This window comes from Xenopus tropicalis, chromosome 1 (assembly GCF_000004195.4).
Source record: "Xenopus tropicalis strain Nigerian chromosome 1, UCB_Xtro_10.0, whole genome shotgun sequence".
Classification (NCBI taxonomy): Eukaryota; Metazoa; Chordata; class Amphibia; order Anura; family Pipidae; genus Xenopus; species Xenopus tropicalis.
The window spans coordinates 89,999,485-90,017,074 of NC_030677.2; the positions used below are offsets into that span (position 1 = coordinate 89,999,485).

Below are 17,590 nucleotides of genomic sequence, written 5' to 3' on the forward strand. Positions count from 1 at the left end.
GCAAGCTGCACACCAAAAAAGGAGACAATACCTGGGTGCCTGTGCAGACAGTGTGAACATACAGGCTTGGATTGACAGCACTCGCAGGTTCTTTTCACAAATTATTCAGGCAGTCATCATAAATAAATGTGAGGCTTTATTTCGTCCGAACGAAATAAAGCCTCACATTTATTTATGATGACTGTGTGAATAATTTGTGAAAAGAACCTTCACGTGCTGTCAATCCAACCCTGTATATATATATATATATATAGTGATGTTTTGGGGGAACGTGACTGTATATACTCAAGTATAAGCCGATTTTTCAGCACAAATAATGTGCTGAAAAAGTAACCCTCGGCTTATACTCGAGTATATATGGTACTCACAGGTAGCGGAGATCTATAAGAAGTTGTTGAAAGATACAGTTTGTAATGTACTCGTTGCGCAATCCACAAGACATAGGAAAGAACAGAGCTCCCACACCTGAAGTACCAAACTAATAGACCCCAGATGAACCCTTTTATGTCAGCTGATTTCAGCATTTGCACAGTAGCTTTTAATGACTTTTATGTCTTGCGTTTGGTGATCTAGCGGGAACAGTACCATGCATGATACTATGCAAAGGGCTTTTTGGCAGGAGTGGGTGCTCTAGTCCATGGTGGGGGGTGCGCGCAATGAATGCCAGTGAGTCTTTATACGATGGGATGCGCACACAGCACAAGGCAAGGGTGGGGCAAAGGGTCCTCCATCCACCTTTCCCTAATCACCTTTCCCTAATCTGCAGCTGCCAACATGATATATTTATGAAGAGTTCACATGGAGTCACGCTGAGTGTCCTTTTATTATTTATTTGATTATTGAAACTTAGCAGTAGTTGCTGCATTTCCCATCCTAGGCTTTTACTCCAGTCAATAAGTTTTTCCAGTTTTCTTAGGTAAAATTAGGTACCTCGGCTTATATTCGGATCGTCTTATATTCTGATCAGCTTATACTCGAGTATATATGGTCAATAATCACCTTTTACATCTTTTACCTTGAACCACTATTTTGTGATGATCTGTGTGCTCCCTCAGAGATCAACTGACTGATCAGAAAGCTCTAACTGTAACAGGAAGAATTGCTACTTAAAATGGCAGTATTCTATCTAGGATTAACCTATGGTACTTACTACTTAAAAGTATATGTAGGGACCCATAGGTATTAGAGTCCCTATGGCTTTAAATCCCTACTGCCTGATTTCTATCATTGTTGCTGGGCAAAGTCCCATGTATCTAGTTCACTATACCTTATGCCTTATTGGTCTAGTTAGGATGAACACTCCCCTTGCAGACTGATAAAATGTCTAGCAAGGAGGAGTGGCTTCCTCTTTGGCTGCCTTCTGACTCTCAGGGAACAACTCCATTGAGCCTGGGATCAGAATAGGCCCCAGTAAAGCCACCTGCCCTAGAGTAGCCCTTTGGTGCTCTAGTGAAGTCAGGGACAGGGCCCCGTGAATGAGGTGAAGTTAGTGGTAGGATAGATCCTGTTATAGCACGCTTTAGAGAGTGTGATATAGTTAGGGCTATCTAGTAAGAGCAGCCTTGGCTCCAACATAGGAGAAAGTAAGGGTTCAGCATATCCAGGCTCTGTTTGCCTTGCTGTAGGGACCGCAGTTCAGACATAGGTATCAGGCAGTATCTACCCCTGATCCACCATTGGCTGTAGGGATCCGGTCCAGTAAAGGGTAATCATCCTTAGGATTCCTGCTTGTTCCACATCTGCCTCCAATTTGGTACCGCTCTGCTTTTGCCTTTTACAACTGCCACTAATCGCTGTGTTACTACCTCAACTATTGAGTATAACCCTGCTTCAACTTTGTCTGTGACAATAAATGTTCTTCAGTTTTAGGAGGTAAAATGCTTTCGACATCATTTCACATTTTGAGGGAGGATGAATATTATAACTGAATATGAACTTTCAGAATATAGGTATTTAACTGCACAGCTTACTGCTCAGACTCGATGCATCAATCCTTAGAGGCACACCACTCAGCCTTCCAATACATTTATAAACACAGAGGAGAGCACCTTCATGCAGAATATCTGAAATAAAAGTATTTTTAGCAGATATCCTGCATGAAGGTGCTTTCCTCTGTGTTTATAAATGAATATGATTTTTATATAAAATGTCTCCTTTAAAGAAGAAGGAAAGGCTAGTAAAGAGTTAATCTCAAGCTGCAGGCATACCTTCAGTTGTCTCAATAGTGCCCTTAAATCTCCCCATATTTCACTTGTTCAGAAGCCAAACAGGAAGAAAAAACACTGAGCTGGGCAGAGAAGATTCCCATAATGCAATGCTCCTGCACAGACACTACAACCAGACCCCAGACCTTTAGGTAGCACATGCGCACACATCAGGAGCGCTCCCCCTAGCGTCTGGTTGCTATGGTGACGCAGAAGAGGACGCAGCTGGCAGGTGCTAGGGGGAGCAGAGCGGGGGGTAGATGGTGTGTGAGCCGGACAAAGATGCAGCCGGCAGGTGTGGGGGGGGGAGCGAATGGGGGGGTGGGGGCAAGTTGGTTTGTGAGCCGGACAAAGATGCAGGATGTTGGGGATGCATGCACAGTAGAGACGGTGCTTTCACTCTCCATTCAGCACTTCTTCACTGCACTTCTCACATTCCTGTCTGTATAATTGTGTAGAGTGGTGTTAGGTCCCCATACTAGAACACACACAAAATTTTGGAAAATTGCCTTAGTAATAGTTTCAACAAAATGGCTCCTCTCTGCTTGCTGGGATTGTGAAGAAAACAAAATATAAATAATTTATATAGTATAGGAAAAGTTTATTTTGCTCAACTAACATAATAGAAAAGGACTGGAAATTATTTTTAAGGGTGACAGGTTCCCTTTAATAGACTCCAAATACAATTATTGATGGATTGGTAGATTGATGGACTGGTGACTCCGGAGAAAATTTGAAATACACTAACTCTGTAAAGATAAACAAAAGTCCAGGACTGGATATTATTCATCTCAGGGGACTAAAAGAGCTTAGCTCTATAATTGCCAAACCTCTTTACTTAATTTTTCTGGACCCCTTGAGGTCTGGCATGGAGTCAAGAGATTAGAAATTTCTAATGTGATGCCACTATTTAAAAAGGGATCCTGTTCTCAGCCTAAAAACTATAGGCTGTAAGTTTAACACCAGTGGTAAGAAAGCTTTTGGAAAGGGTGTTAAGGGATAAGATACTTGCAAATCACAATAAAAATCCCTATACTAGTTTGTGCTAGCGAGGCTTTATGCATAATAGCTTTTGTACACTAGTCTACTTACCTTCTACAAGGAGGTAAGCAGAAACCTAGACTCTGGGGTGGCAGTGGATGTGAGCTACTTAAAATTTGCAAAAAGATTTGATGTACCATACAGAAGGTTACTGATTAAATTAAGGAATATTGGCCTGGAACAAATTATAAATTTGTACTAGATAAAAAACTGCCTGAAAGATATATTATGAAGAGTGGTGATAGTTGGAACATTTTCTAATTGGACCAGTGTTTGCTTTTTAACTTTGCTTTGTAACTTGTAAACTTGCTGATACTAAATTGTGCAAAGCTATAAGTTTCATGGTAGAAATATTATAAGGAAAATATCCAAAGTGACTGTGATCTTAAATGGGTTGCAATGTCAAAAACTAAAAACTGGGCCCGGGTTCTTCATTAAGTGTGTAGTTTGGCCTGTATAGGTATGTCTATGTATGTGCACTGGTGTTCATTTGGAGGGGTTGAACTTTGGTCTTTTTCAACCCAAATTAACTATGTAACTGCAAAACTATAACCTGTTCTACTGCCAGTTCTAATTACAAGTCATCTAGCTGATTCTTTAATAACTGGACTAATGCATTGGATATTATAGGAAGACAAAGCCTAACCTTACTTTATTTGCCATTTAATTCTTCACAACATGCCGCCCGCCTCCCACTTTTTCTTCTAAGTTTAGGCATACGTGTGTTGATGTAGCAATGGACTTGCAAATCAGTAACATCTATTGGAGGGTACCTGCCATACCTTATCAGGGACACGTACAGTTAATCACACAATCAAGAGTGAAATAACCCCCTGTCACCTTAGGGAGATATCCACTATACCTTTTCTGTTGTGAGCTGTCACAGATGAAGCTGACTTTGGTAGATGAGGCTACAACAGGGCTTTAAACTGGGATATTAGTTGTAATCTGTCATGGCTATGAGTAGGACAGCCTCTGATAGTTCTGGATTAAAACAGGGACACTGTATTAGGATCAGGAACTGACTTTTGAAAAACTGGGTTTCTACATTTGCTTATCTGCTGCAGCACTAGGCCATTTTTGAAACATCCTTGCCTGTTAGACATGACATCCAGAGGATTCCAAAAATGTTTTAATTCTGTTAGCAACTGTTCTTTGTCCTAGGCCCAATCAGGAGCTCATGCTGAAAATGCAGAGGACCCTTTGATCATAAAGTATCTATAAACTCTATAAAGTATCAGTAAACTTTCTGATCTCACTATCACATACCTCCCAACATTTCATTAAGAGAAAGCGGGACAAAAATATGTGACGCGGGTAGTGCGGCAAATTTTTTTTGCCCATGTCTGCTTTGTAACCACGCCCCCACATGCCACACCCACTTTACATGCCCCAGATGTGCTAGTATAATCACTAAATAAAAAGAATAAAGGACATATTAACTTCAGTATGCCAGTAACTGCCAGTATGACTACATTAAATTGATAAAGGGCAAATTAACCCCAGACATGCCAGTAAAATTACTAAATGAAACTGATAAAGGGCATATCAACTTCAGATATGCCAACAGTTCTGTGCATTTTCCAAACTTATAAACAGGGCCAATTCCAGTGGTACAAAAATATATGTTATTTCCTTCCATTCTTAATCAGTTGAAAGCAAAACAATATTAATGTACCATTAGAATTTCTAGCCATATTAACAAGGCCAGCCTAAGGTTCCCAGACTTATAAGGGCCCCTTTTAAATGTCTGCTATATTTTATGAACGGATCAGCGATACCTCTGTCTTCTCCTGCATGCTGTGCTCTGCCAGAGATTCCCAGGAGTGAGAGATATATGTTAGGGGTGGAAAGGTGAAACTGCCCAGCACACAAATAAAGGCAGCAGCCTCTTCTGCCTGACAGAGCGCACCCTCATCCCCTGACCCCTTGAGCAGGAGCAAGGAGAGGAATGCCGCCAATGCCGATAGTTGACCCTTGCCTGTCACAAATGCTCCTTCCAGGACAATTAAACATCAAGGTAAATCTGTGAGCTTGAGGTAGCAGGCAGGGGAGATTCAAGAGTTAAGGGGGCAGCCTTTTTTTCCAGAGCAGAGCAGGCACAGCAATTAATTAAATGGCAGTGTATTAGCTGAGAATCGGGACATCTAACAATGAATCCGGGACAGCAGGCAGTGCCATAAATATCGGGACTGCCCCGCTGAAAGCAAGGACCATTCTCTAAAGACCCCAATACTGAAGGATGCACAGCTGAGCATATTTTACATGCAGGGGCCCTATGACAAACTCCAACAGTCACTTCCAACAGTAACCTTCTTGATGGCCCTGCTGCACTTTTATGCTTATGATCTGAGTCTGACTGGCAAAATGGGAGAGCTGGAGGTACTGGCGTTGGAGCGGAAATATGATGTGATTGGTGTTGCTGAAACTTGGTTGAATGAGTCTCATGACTGGGCAGTTAATATTGGGGGGTTATACATTGTTTCGGAGGGACAGGGGCAATAGAAAAGGAGGAGGAGTGTGTCTGTTCGTTAAGCAAGAATTAAAAGCAAATATTAAAGAGGAAGTGATGGGGGTAACAGAGGGAGCTGAATCCTAATGGGTTGAGCTTCTCACAGATAGTAAAGAATCTACCAAACTAATTGTAGGGGTATGCTATAGATCCCCTAATGTAAGTGAGGAGGAGGAGGCTCAGCTCCTGTTGCAAATAGAAAAGGCTGCTAGTTTGGGGCAAGTGATAATAATGGGGAATTTTAATTACCCTGATATTGACTAGAGCCATAGTACTGCCAGGACAGTAAATGGGAACAAGTTTATAAACTTGCTGCATGGCAACTTTATGTCACAGGTTGTTAAGGAGCCAACCAGGAACCATGCTATATTGGATCTAGTGATCTCTAATGACCCGGAACGTATAGCAAATGTGCAAGTGGTTGAACCCCTGGGTAATAGTGACCATAATGTTATTTCATTTGATGTTTGGTGCAGGAAACAAATTTACACGGGGGCAACAAAGACAATGAATTTTAGGAAGGCAAATTTTAGCTCCTTAAGGGCAGCGCTTCAGGGCATAGATTGGGGCATTATGTTTTCTGATAAAAACACAGAGCAGAAATGGTTGTCATTTAAAATTATATTAAATCATTACTGCTCTCAATTTATTCCATTATTAAGAAAAAGTAGAAGTGTTAAGAATCACCCTATGTGGCTTAACTCTGAGGTAAAGAAGTTAATAGGGAAAAAAAGGAAAGCTTTTAAGAAATATAAGTCAGAGGGGACAGCAGCTGCATTTAATGAATATAAACAGTATAACAAGTGTTGTAAAACAGCAATCCGGAAGGCAAAGATAGAAAATGAGGAGCACATCGCGACAGAGGCCAAGACTAACCCCAAAAAGTTTTTTAAGTATATTAATAGTAAAAAGATGCAGGTTGAGGGTGTGGCCCCATTGAGTTATAGTAACAATATGGTTACAGCGGATACAGAAAAGGCAGATGTGCTTAACCAGTTCTTTTCTTCTGTGTATACAGTAGAGGAGCCAGAGTGCCAAGTCCCACCCAATAGCTGCACTGTTGCCTCAGCTCCAACTACACAGTTGTTGACACAGGTTATGGTGCTTAAAGGGTTACGCAAGATAAATGTAAACAAGGCACCTGGGCCAGATGGAATACACCCTCGGGTACTGAGAGAGCTAGGGGCAGAATTACAATGGCCCTTGTTTCTGATATTCTCAGACTCGCTTTCATCAGGTATGGTACCTAGGGATTGGAAGAAGGCGAATGTCATTCCTATATTTAAAAAGGGAGTAAGATCTCAGCCTGGCTATTATAGGCCTGTAAGTTTGACATCCGTGGTGGGCAAGTTATTTGAAAGCTTGTTAAGGGATCACATTCAAAATTATGTAGTGGAGAATGCCATTATGAGCAGTAGTCAGCATGGCTTTATGAAGGACAGGTCATGTCAGACCAATTTAATTGCTTTTAATGATGAGGTAAGCTGGACAGTGGGGATGCAGTAGATATAATCTATTTGGATTTTGCTAAAGCATTTGATACCGTTCCCCACAAACGACTGCTTTCTAAACTAAGGTCTATTGGTCTTAGTGAAGTCGTTTGCACACGGATAGAAAACTGGCTACAGGATCGGGTACAGAGGGTGGTTGTTAATGGTACATTCTCTACTTGGAGTAAGGTTCTCAGTGGGGTCCCTCAGGGTTCTGTACTGGGTCCACTTTTGTTTAATGTGTTCATAAATGACTTAGGGGAGGGTATTATGAGTAATGTATCAGTGTTTGCAGATGACACAAAACTCTGCAGACCAGTCAATTCTATCCAGGATGTGACATCCTTGCAGCAGGATCTTGACCAACTGGCAATCTGGGCAGCTAAGTGGCAGATGAGATTTAATGTGGATAAATGTAAGGTCATGCACCTGGGATGTAAAAATATGCAAGCCCCGTATACCCTTAATGGAAATGCACTAGGCAAATCCATAATGGAGAAGGACCTTGGAGTCCTTGTAGATAATAAACTTGGCTGTAGCAAGCAATGCCAGGCAGCAGCTGCAAGGGCAAACAAGGTTTTGAGCTGTATTAAAAGGGGTATAGATTCACAGGAGGAGGGGGTTATTCTTCCCCTTTACAGAGCACTGGTAAGTCCCCATCTAGAATATGTTGTTCAGTTTTGGTCTCCAGTGCTCAAACGGGACATTATTGAGTTAGAGAGGTTCCAGAGAAGGGCAACTAAGCTGGTAAAGGGTATGGAAAGTCTCAGTTATGAAGAAAGACTGGCCAAGTTGGGTCTGTTTACACTGGAGAAGAGGCGCTTAAGAGGTGACATGATAACTATGTATAAATATATAAGGGGGGCATATAATAACCTTTCTAATGTTTTATTTACCAGTAGGTCCTTCCAATGGACACGAGGGCACCCACTCCATTTAGAAGAAGGGAGGTTCCATTTAAATATTCGGAAAGGATTTTTTACAGTGAGAGCTGTGAAGTTCTGGAATTCCCTCCCCGAATCAGTCGTGCTGGCTGATACGTTATATAACTTTAAGAAGGGGCTGGATGGATTCTTAGCAAGTGAGGGAATACAGGGTAATGGGAGATAACTCTTAGTACAAGTTGATCCAGGGACTGGTTCGATTGCCATCTTGGAGTCAGGAAGGAATTTTTTCCCCTCTGCGGCAAATTAGAGAGGCTTCAGATGGGGTTTTTTGCCTTCCTCTGGATCAACTAGTAGTTAGGCAGGTTAGATATAGGCATTATGGTTGAACGTGATGGACGTATGTGTTTTTTCAACCCAACTTACTATGTTACTATGTTACTACGTATGTCTTTTTTCAACCCAACTTACTATGTTACTATGTTACTAGATATACAACTGAAATTGTATAGATAGGCAGAAAACATACAAAAATAACAATAGGAAATTAACACAACTATATTAAAACAGACAAAATAAAAATCCTAGCATTTATGATGATTCCTTAACAAAGTCTTAAAATATAATAAAATGCCTTTACCTTTTTTTGAAGAACACAGTGAAAAATGAAAATAAACATTCCCTGCAGACAATTAAAAATAGTGAAGAGATATGCCATTATGACTGTGCTCTCATTAATATACATGAGTCCAAATGCCCAGGTAAGTCCTAATAGACAAAGCAGAGCTATAGCTCCTATAACCCAAGATCTGCAAAAGAACAAGAAAACAAAACACAACACTATTAGACATTTGTTCACAATTTATTTAACTTTCAAACAGTAATCCAAGTTTTACTAAAATACAGTAGGTCTATAATACTTTTGTAAAAGTGAACAGTAAAAAATAATCTTTCTATGTTAGTTATAAAAGAAAATGTACTTTCCAAGTGCCTCATTTAAAGAGGATGTCTGCCCTCCAAACTAATATCTGTTAAAAAGTACAAAAAAAATCTGTTAAAAAGCACAGCAAAACGGTATCACCCTTTTGCATTATATATATTTTTCAACACTTTGCGCGGGAGGTTGTAATTTTCTACCTAGTGATGAGCGAATCTGTCCCGCTTCGCTTCGACAGCGAAAATTTTGCGAAACGGCGAAAATGTTGCGTGTCAAAAAAATGTCGCCCGCGGCTATTCTTTTGTCGCTCGCAGCTATTATTTCGTTGCGCGGCTATTGTTTTGACACCCGCGACAATTTTTGGATGCACAGCAAATTTTTGCGTGGCAAATTTTTTCATCTGTTTCGCGAAACAATCCGCCAATGGCGAAACGCGGAAATTAGCCGCGAATCCATGCCTGGCGAAACATTTCACCCATCACTATTTTTTAACTATATAAAACATGAAGTAATGCAATAAAGAGGGCATCAAACTGTTCAGTATGCCTCTGGCATTCATATTTAGGGTGATGTCATTATATGTAAGGAATTCTGCAACATTGCAACATTTTTAGGTGATTTTCAAAAAAGTCATAAACAGCTAACTCTAGGCTAAGGTTTGCAGACTATTCTTTTGTGTCTAAAGGCATCTGTACACATGAGGGTTGATTCACTAAAGTGCGTTAAAATGTGCGCTATTTATAGAATGCGTTAAATTTATTGCGTCTAAATTTTCGCAACTTAACGCACGATTCACTATAAGCATACTTACGTTAATTTACGTGCGATACTGCATGCGATATTTTAGTCACAAAAATGCTACATGCGTTAAATAACGTGTGCACTACTTTTCGCATGCGCGCTAATTAACGCACACACGGTATTTACCACATGCATGCTAATTAACGCACGTCCACTGCTGTAAGTACCGCATGTGTTCTAATTAATGCACACCCAGAGCGCGCTAATTAACGCACGCGCAGTGCGGTACTTTTTGCGTGCACACTAATTGTTGCGACTTGCCGCACGCGTCAAATACCAAGCGGCAGCTTAAAACTCGCGCCATTTTGCGCAGGGAGTGCACAGAAGTGCTATAGAAAGCTATTGTTAGCATTTTTTAAATCCAAACCAAAAAAAAAAAAAAAAAGGATGGAGACCACTGTGGGTGGGAAAAGGGTGGGAAAGAAGAGGTTGTACCTACCCACTACGGTGTCACCCAGCTCCAGCAGTGAAGAGAGGCCTGTGTACCTGGGGAGCCCTGATGTGTCCGACGCTGAGGGCACAGACAGGGAGTACTGTCCGGAGGAAGCCACCGGTGAGAGCAATGAGCTCCCCCCCCCCTCATCTGGACCCTCAGCTTCAAAAAGGAAGAGGCAGGAGAGCAGGCTGTGGAATCTGAAGTTCTTGGAATTTGAAAATGAGGCACTAATAGAGGGGCTGGTGCCAGTGTTTCATAAAATCATTGGGAAATATGCCCCAAAGACACCCACAGCCCAAAAGAGCCAGGCCTGGAAGGACATTGCGGAGCGCGTTAACAGCGTGGGTGTGTGTCTCCGCAATGTCCAACACTGTAAAAAACGTTTTCAGGACATCAAGCGGGTCCTGAAAAAAAGCTGGCAGAGGACTCCAGATATAGGTAAATATCTTACATTCATCTTTCTATTTAACACTTGCTCATCTGCTTTACTACTCAACTGGCTTTTCCTTTTGGCTTACTGTCTTTACTTCCTTTTTGGCTTTTTTCCTACTTACTTTACTTGTATGTATGGCACGCCTATTATTATGTGTGCAACTTATGTCCTCAAAGCTGTGTAGTACAACATCAAATTAGGCCAGTAAATGGGGGGGGGCATTTAAGAAATATTTAGCCAAATACTTAGGGGCCTGTTTACTAAAGTGGCTTAAATTTAGTGGCACATTTTTGACACAGAATAAATGCCAAATATGTTATGGGCACTTTATTAAACCAGGGACAAATATAATATTGCAATTATTCTGGCAACACAACATTTGATACGCTACGTACTAATTAACGCAAGCTTTACTATTCAGCAAAATGGCCTAAAGACAAAATTGTCGCCAGAATATTTGCAAACATTTAAACTATATAACATATTGATGCTGTTACTGCTAAATGTAGGAGTGGAGGAGAAACTACATGAAAGTATAGAATACCATATCAATGTAGGCAAAATAATTAGACATTACCCAGTTCAAAAGTACAAAACTAAAAACTTTTATTTTAACAACAAAATTTGTAAAAAATGTAAAATATTTAAAAAAAAACTTAGGCCTTGCTGGCCTTGATTTCAGCAACATCCTGCTGCAGCTGGGCCAACTGGGCCTTTATGGTGTCAAGGTCCTCCTGCATTGACCGAAGTATGGGGTCAGTCCACCCAGGTGTTGTTTGGGTCCCCACATCTTCGGTCTGTCGTGAGGGTCCCTCGTCTGCAGGAGGACCTGGTGCCCAGTGTTTGGCCTGGGGAGAGTCCGGGGCCTGGGGCGAGAACTCCAGGGCCTGGGGAGAATCATCTCCAGTGGAGAACCCCAGGGCCTGGGGAGTATCCGGGCTGATGGAGCCTCTGGAGCCTCGGGGGACAATGGAGCCGCTGGAGCCTCGGAGGCCTCTTGAGCCTCTGGGGCCTTGGGTGCCGCTGGAGCCTCTGGGGCCTCTTGAGCCTGTGGGGCCTCGGGGGCTGCTGGAGCCTGTGGGGCCTCTGGAGCCTGGGGGGCCTGGAGTGTTGGGCCTCTGGAGGGTGAAGAGGCGCTACATCCATCTGAAGTTCTGTGAGATAGTATTGCAAGATGTTTAAATCTATTATACATATCTATCTATCATAAATAACGGGGCCCCTCACAACAATATTTTTTGGGCCCCCCTCCTCCCACGCTCCCAATGGCCCCTCCCCCTGTGAACCCTCACATCAATACAAAGGACACACAGACATTGTTAGCCAGGGCCCCCTAAAACATTTGTGGTCCTTCCCCAAATGACTCACACTATGGGCCGCTCCCTGCTGCTTCCCCCCTGCTTTAAACTTATTTATGCATATGTATTTGAAAATAGATGTATATATATATATATATATATATATATATATGTATTTTTTTTTCCAAAATGCCACAACATATTTAAAATTCCCTCTTTATTGTGAACTTTATTGTGTGTTTGAAAAAACATGCATATATACATACACATATATAATATATATATATATATATATATATATGGACAGAGAGCCGCACACACAAGGACTTAGCAAAAAAAGTGAAAAAGTTTATTCAAAAAAGATCCAACGTTTCGAGTACCAACTGTACTCTTCCTCAGGGACAAACCAAAAGACCAAACACACCCACCCCCCTAGAAATACCCCTCCAAGGAAAAGGGCGCCAAAAACTAGTGCAGGTAACCATGGTGACACAAATAAACAAAAAACAGAGACGTGTGGGGAACAGATCAGCATTATGTAAGGACATCTGTGTATTGTAAACACACACCACATGGGAAAAGGAAACAAAAGTAGCAAGCAAAAGCAATGTAAGACATGTGTCAAGAACTAATCGCTGTCAGTGGCAACAATGTACAAAATGTACTGAAATCCATCCAGCATTAACTGGTATACAGCGTTAAAAAAAGGAAAAGAACAAAGTGCAGGGGAAGCTCAAGTAGTATAACAGCGGCCCGCAGGAAAGTAGTAGAGAGAGCTACCTGTATGAACGTAGTGGAACCGAGCACACAGAGTCCGGTGCCAGATGCGCCGGTAGTCAGAGAGCGTCATCAGTGTAAGCCTAACTGTTGCTATGGCAATCCCAGCACACGGGAAAAAGTCGAGCGGCTACGGACAGAGCAGCTGAATTTAATAAACCAGGAAGTAACAATGAGGAAGCGAACGCTTCACATAAAGTGGCTCTGAGATCAGAAGTGAAGAGTACAGAAAAGAACAAAATAAATAAATAAATAAAGAACATAAAAAAACATAAAAAATAATAGAAAGAATAAAGCGAAAATAAAAAGATAGATATCCTATCCTACAGGATAGGATAACAACATAAAGTACTGTTCAGTAGTGTGAAAAGACAAGACATGGATCAAGATGCATCAACAAGGATGCAAAATAATAGTCAAAACCAAAGGAATCATATAGGGTACCACCAATGACAATATATGGTACAAAAGGTGCCATCTAGAAGAATAAAAGATATATAGAAATTGGGTAAATAATCTTGATCCCTGTTAGTATCTTGACCCACATAAGCAGTCAGCATACCGAAAAGAAAATAGGGAAGGTGGAAAGAATGCCATTTTGGTGGGCACAGTATAGTGATATAGGGAAAAAAATGAACAAAGAGAAGGGCAGCAGGAAAGATAACCAAAGAGAACAGTAAGAAAAGAAGCTGTCAAACACTAAAGCCGCCGTTTCTGTCGTTTGTAAAGACCAATATGTACATAACACGAAAACGAAAATAACAAAAACTGAGGCCACTGTTGATATCATTAGAGTAAGGGGATGAGACTCTATTGAAATTAGGTTAATGTGTGCATTGTACACTATTGTATGTTCACAGACAGGAGTGTCAAAATTCAAAGCCTACATACCAAAAAATGTATGGGGGTAGCAAGGGAAAAATGTGTGGGAAAAGAAAACATGATGTGAGGGAAAAACGAATACACAGAAGTATAAGGTAAATAAGACATATTCGCGGATACACAGACAGAGATAAAAACTTATATAATCAAAAGCATATCACAAAGGAGCAGAGAGTGGAAGACTTGATAGATGCCAAGGCAGCTGGTCCAAGTTACTTCAACAAAGGCAGAGACTTGCATGAGGTTACGAGTAAGTGCCTCCCCCATAGAGAATGTAAAATTGACATCAACTATCAAGAAAGTCATAGGATAAATATTAACAGATTACATGATGCAAAGCATACCAAGAAGCAGTATAGAGAGATCACATTGAATAAATGTACACAACAAGGTAACTATAGAGGAATAAGCACAACACAATATTGGAGGAGCAAAAGTCATATAAAAATGGACAATGGGAGCATCTCGTTCAGACCACGAGGGTTCACGGTATCAAGTCTGTAAATCCAACGAGACTCCACTTTCAGCAAGTCCAGGTCTCTGTTGCCACTCCTCCTTGGAGCCGGAACATGGTCAATCAGCATATGTCTAAACTGGGGTAAAGAATGTTTGGCAGACAAAAAATGTTTAGCAATGGGTTGATCAGCTTTGCCAGAGGCCAAAGCTGCTCGGATAGCGCAGTGATGATTGTTCATCCTGTCACAATATGCCGTCACTGCTTTTCCAACATATGCCAGGCCACAAGGGCACCATGCCATATAAACCACGTAGTCACTAGTACATGTTAGTCTATGTTGAATTTTAAAGGCTTGGCCAGTGTGGGGGTGTCTGAAAGAGTTTCCCAGGACCATTCCATTGCAGGTCTGACAGCCAGTGCATTTAAAGCACCCTGGTTTGTGCAAAAGGCCCAGCCAAGTAGTAGGTGTTGGTGGAGGTTTTAAATCTTTAGTCATTAACATATCACCCAAGTTTCTAGCCCTTCTGTATCCCATCATGGGTTTCCGGGTGCCCAAAAACGGTAGTGAAGTGTCCGATGTAATGATGTTGTGGAGGGCCCGTTGTACATTGCTGCTCTCCACAGAAAAAGTGTTTGAAAAAATCAAAGGAAGCTGCTTATTCGTAGAGACGCTTTTGGGCTGCAGTAGGTCATCCTGGGAAAATTGTAAAGCTTTAGTCTTGTTCATAGGATCACCTTGTGATCATAGCCCCGTTCAAGAAATCGCTCAGCCATCAGGTCCACCTGGGCAACAGTATTCGCACGATCCGAGTTGTTCCTAATGACCCGGAGGAACTGAGAATACACGACCCCCCTTGAGGTAGAGCTAGGATGGTGTGAATGGGCATGTAGTATAGTATTGCGGTCATTGGGTTTGCGAAATAGTGTAGTACCTAGTGTGCCCCCACTTTTATAGATCTCCAAATCTAGGAAATGTATGTGTTCAGTGCTCCATTCTGCAGTGAATCTAACAGGACTAGGCAGATTATTCAAAGAACCCACAAAGTTAGAAAGGTCAGTCTCAGAGTCACGCCAAATGAGGAAACAGTCGTCGATGTAGCGTTTGTAAAATATAATGGAGCCCCCAAGTTTAGGATAAATATTCAAACGTTCATAATGTTGCATAAATAGATTGGCAAATAAAGGAGCAACATTTGACCCCATGGCGGTGCCTGAGGTCTGTAGAAAAAACTTATTTTCAAAAAGAAAATAATTATGTGTCAACACAAAGTCAAGAAGGGAACACAAAAAGTCAATAGGGGGTTTTGTATGGCCAGACTCACATAGTGCTGCACGTACAACGTCAATGCCCACATCATGGGGAATGATGGTATAAAGGCTTGAAACATCCATGGACACCAATAAGCAATTCTCAGGGATAGGAAGGTTACGCAACAGAGAAATCAGGTGTGTAGAAAGGAGTCCATATTCCTCACTAGAGGTTGTAAAAAGTGATCTAGAAAAATGGCCACCGGCTGGCATAGTGAGTTAGTGGCTGAAATGATAGGTCGGCCAGGAGGCTTGTCAACCGACTTGTGAATCTTAGTATATATAAAAGGAATCCAAGGGTAGGGGGCTGTACAAAAAATCATGTGTGGAGGTATCAAGCCATCCACTATCAACCCCTAAGCGAAGTACAGCCCCCAGTTTCTGTCCATAGAGAACAGTCGGATCCCTAGGTAAACTACGGTACGTGGTAGTATCCGCTAGCTGCCCCAAGACCTCAGTTCGATAATATTGTTTATCAAGTAGCACAATAGCTCCACCCTTGTCCGCCTGTCGTATGATCATTATCTGATCTTAATGCCTTAAGAGCTTGCCATTCCTCCCCAGTAAGATTACTATAAGAAGTCCGCCTTCTGTCAGGAATCCTAGAGAGTGCTTTACAGTCTTTGGTGAGCGAACGTGAGAAAGTGCTAATAGATGATGGGGTATTGGGAGGAATATAGTTGCTCTTAGGTTTAAGCAGGTCAACTGGTGCACTCTCAGAATGCTTAAAATGATCCTTAAGCTTTAGGATGCGTGTAAATTTAAATACGTCCTGAGTCAGTTCAAATGGGTCAGCATGATGAGTGGGTACAAACGACATGCCTTTCGACAATACAGACATTTCTCCTTTGGTCAAATTATGTTTAGATAAATTGAAAATCACTTTCTCCTGGTTGTTTGGCGAAAAGGGGGTCTGGGAGGTCTCTCTTTGGGGATGGTACCTACCCCGCCTTGTCCTTCTGTGTCTATGCCTGTTTTTGTGCCCTGGGATCTCGTTGCTACCCCTAAAAAAGAGGGGGTACTAGATTCAATAAAGGAGGTCAAGTCAGAGTCAGAAGAGCGTCCAGAGCTGTCAATAGTGCTCAGGGAGGAGGGTTTCTGTGTGAATCTAGGTCTAGTTTTAGGTCACTGTTTACGGTCAGTCAACCCTACCAGGATCGACGTGTATATGGGTGGCTACACCCATATACACGTCGATCCTGGTAGTCCCTCTTGAATGTAGTTAGTTTGTTCTCCTTAAAATTAATCGTCATTCTTATGTTTAGTAATATTATCCTCAAGTTTCTTAAGCCAATCAACAGTCTTATCCTGTGTTAAAGTATGGAGAGACAATTTCTCGAGATTAGCAATATCCGATCTAACCGGTAATAAATCAGAGACGATTGCTTTTGCTTGCTACTTTTGTTTCCTTTTCCCATGTGGTGTGTGTTTCTGTTACAATACACAGATGTCCTTACATAATGCTGATCTGTTCCCCACATGTATTTTCTTTTTGTTTATTTGTGTCACCATGGTTACCTGCACTAGTTTTTGGCGCCCTTTTCCTTGGAGGGGTATTTCTAGGGGGGTGGGTGTGTTTGGTCTTTTGGTTTGTCCCTGAGGAAGAGTACAGTTGGTACTCGAAACGTTGGATCTTTTTTGAATAAACTTTTTCACTTTTTTTGCTAAGTCCTTGTGTGTGCGGCTCTCTGTCCATATATTGCCTCATTTTGGCCAGCACCCAGGGCATTTGAACCACCATAGGGTGTGCTCCACTCTTCTTTGTATATATATATATATACAGGGCCGCCATCAGAAATCACGGGGCCCCTCACAACAAAATTTTCTGGGCCCCACCCTCCCACGCCCCAATGGCCCCTCCCATCAATACAAGGGACACACAGGCATTGGTAGCGAGGGCCCCCTAAAACATTGGTAGCCAGGGCCCCCCTAAAACATTTGTGGCCAAGGTTTACGCATTGTGGCCAAGGTTTTGCATTGGTGCCAGGGCAGGGACCCACTAAAACATTGCTAGCCAGCCCGGGGCCCCCTAAAACATTGGTGGTCCTCCCCCAATGTCCCCATACAATGGCCCGCTCTCTGCTGCTTCCTTACTGCTTCTTCCCGTTCCCCCCACCCAGCATCCTCCAC

At 42.0% G+C, this 17,590-nt stretch overlaps 1 protein-coding gene across 5 annotated transcripts in view; it reads right to left on the minus strand.

Moving 5' to 3' along the window:
• The window catches only part of adgrl3 (adhesion G protein-coupled receptor L3), a 1,193,186-nt gene that overhangs the window by 284,822 nt on the left and 890,774 nt on the right, over nt 1-17,590 (minus strand). For all 5 annotated transcript variants that reach the window (XM_031903606.1, XM_031903589.1, XM_031903595.1 and 2 more), the window contains one exon: nt 8,772-8,940. In XM_031903606.1, the coding sequence (XP_031759466.1) occupies nt 8,772-8,940 (169 nt within the window). The remainder of the gene's footprint in view (nt 1-8,771; nt 8,941-17,590) is intronic.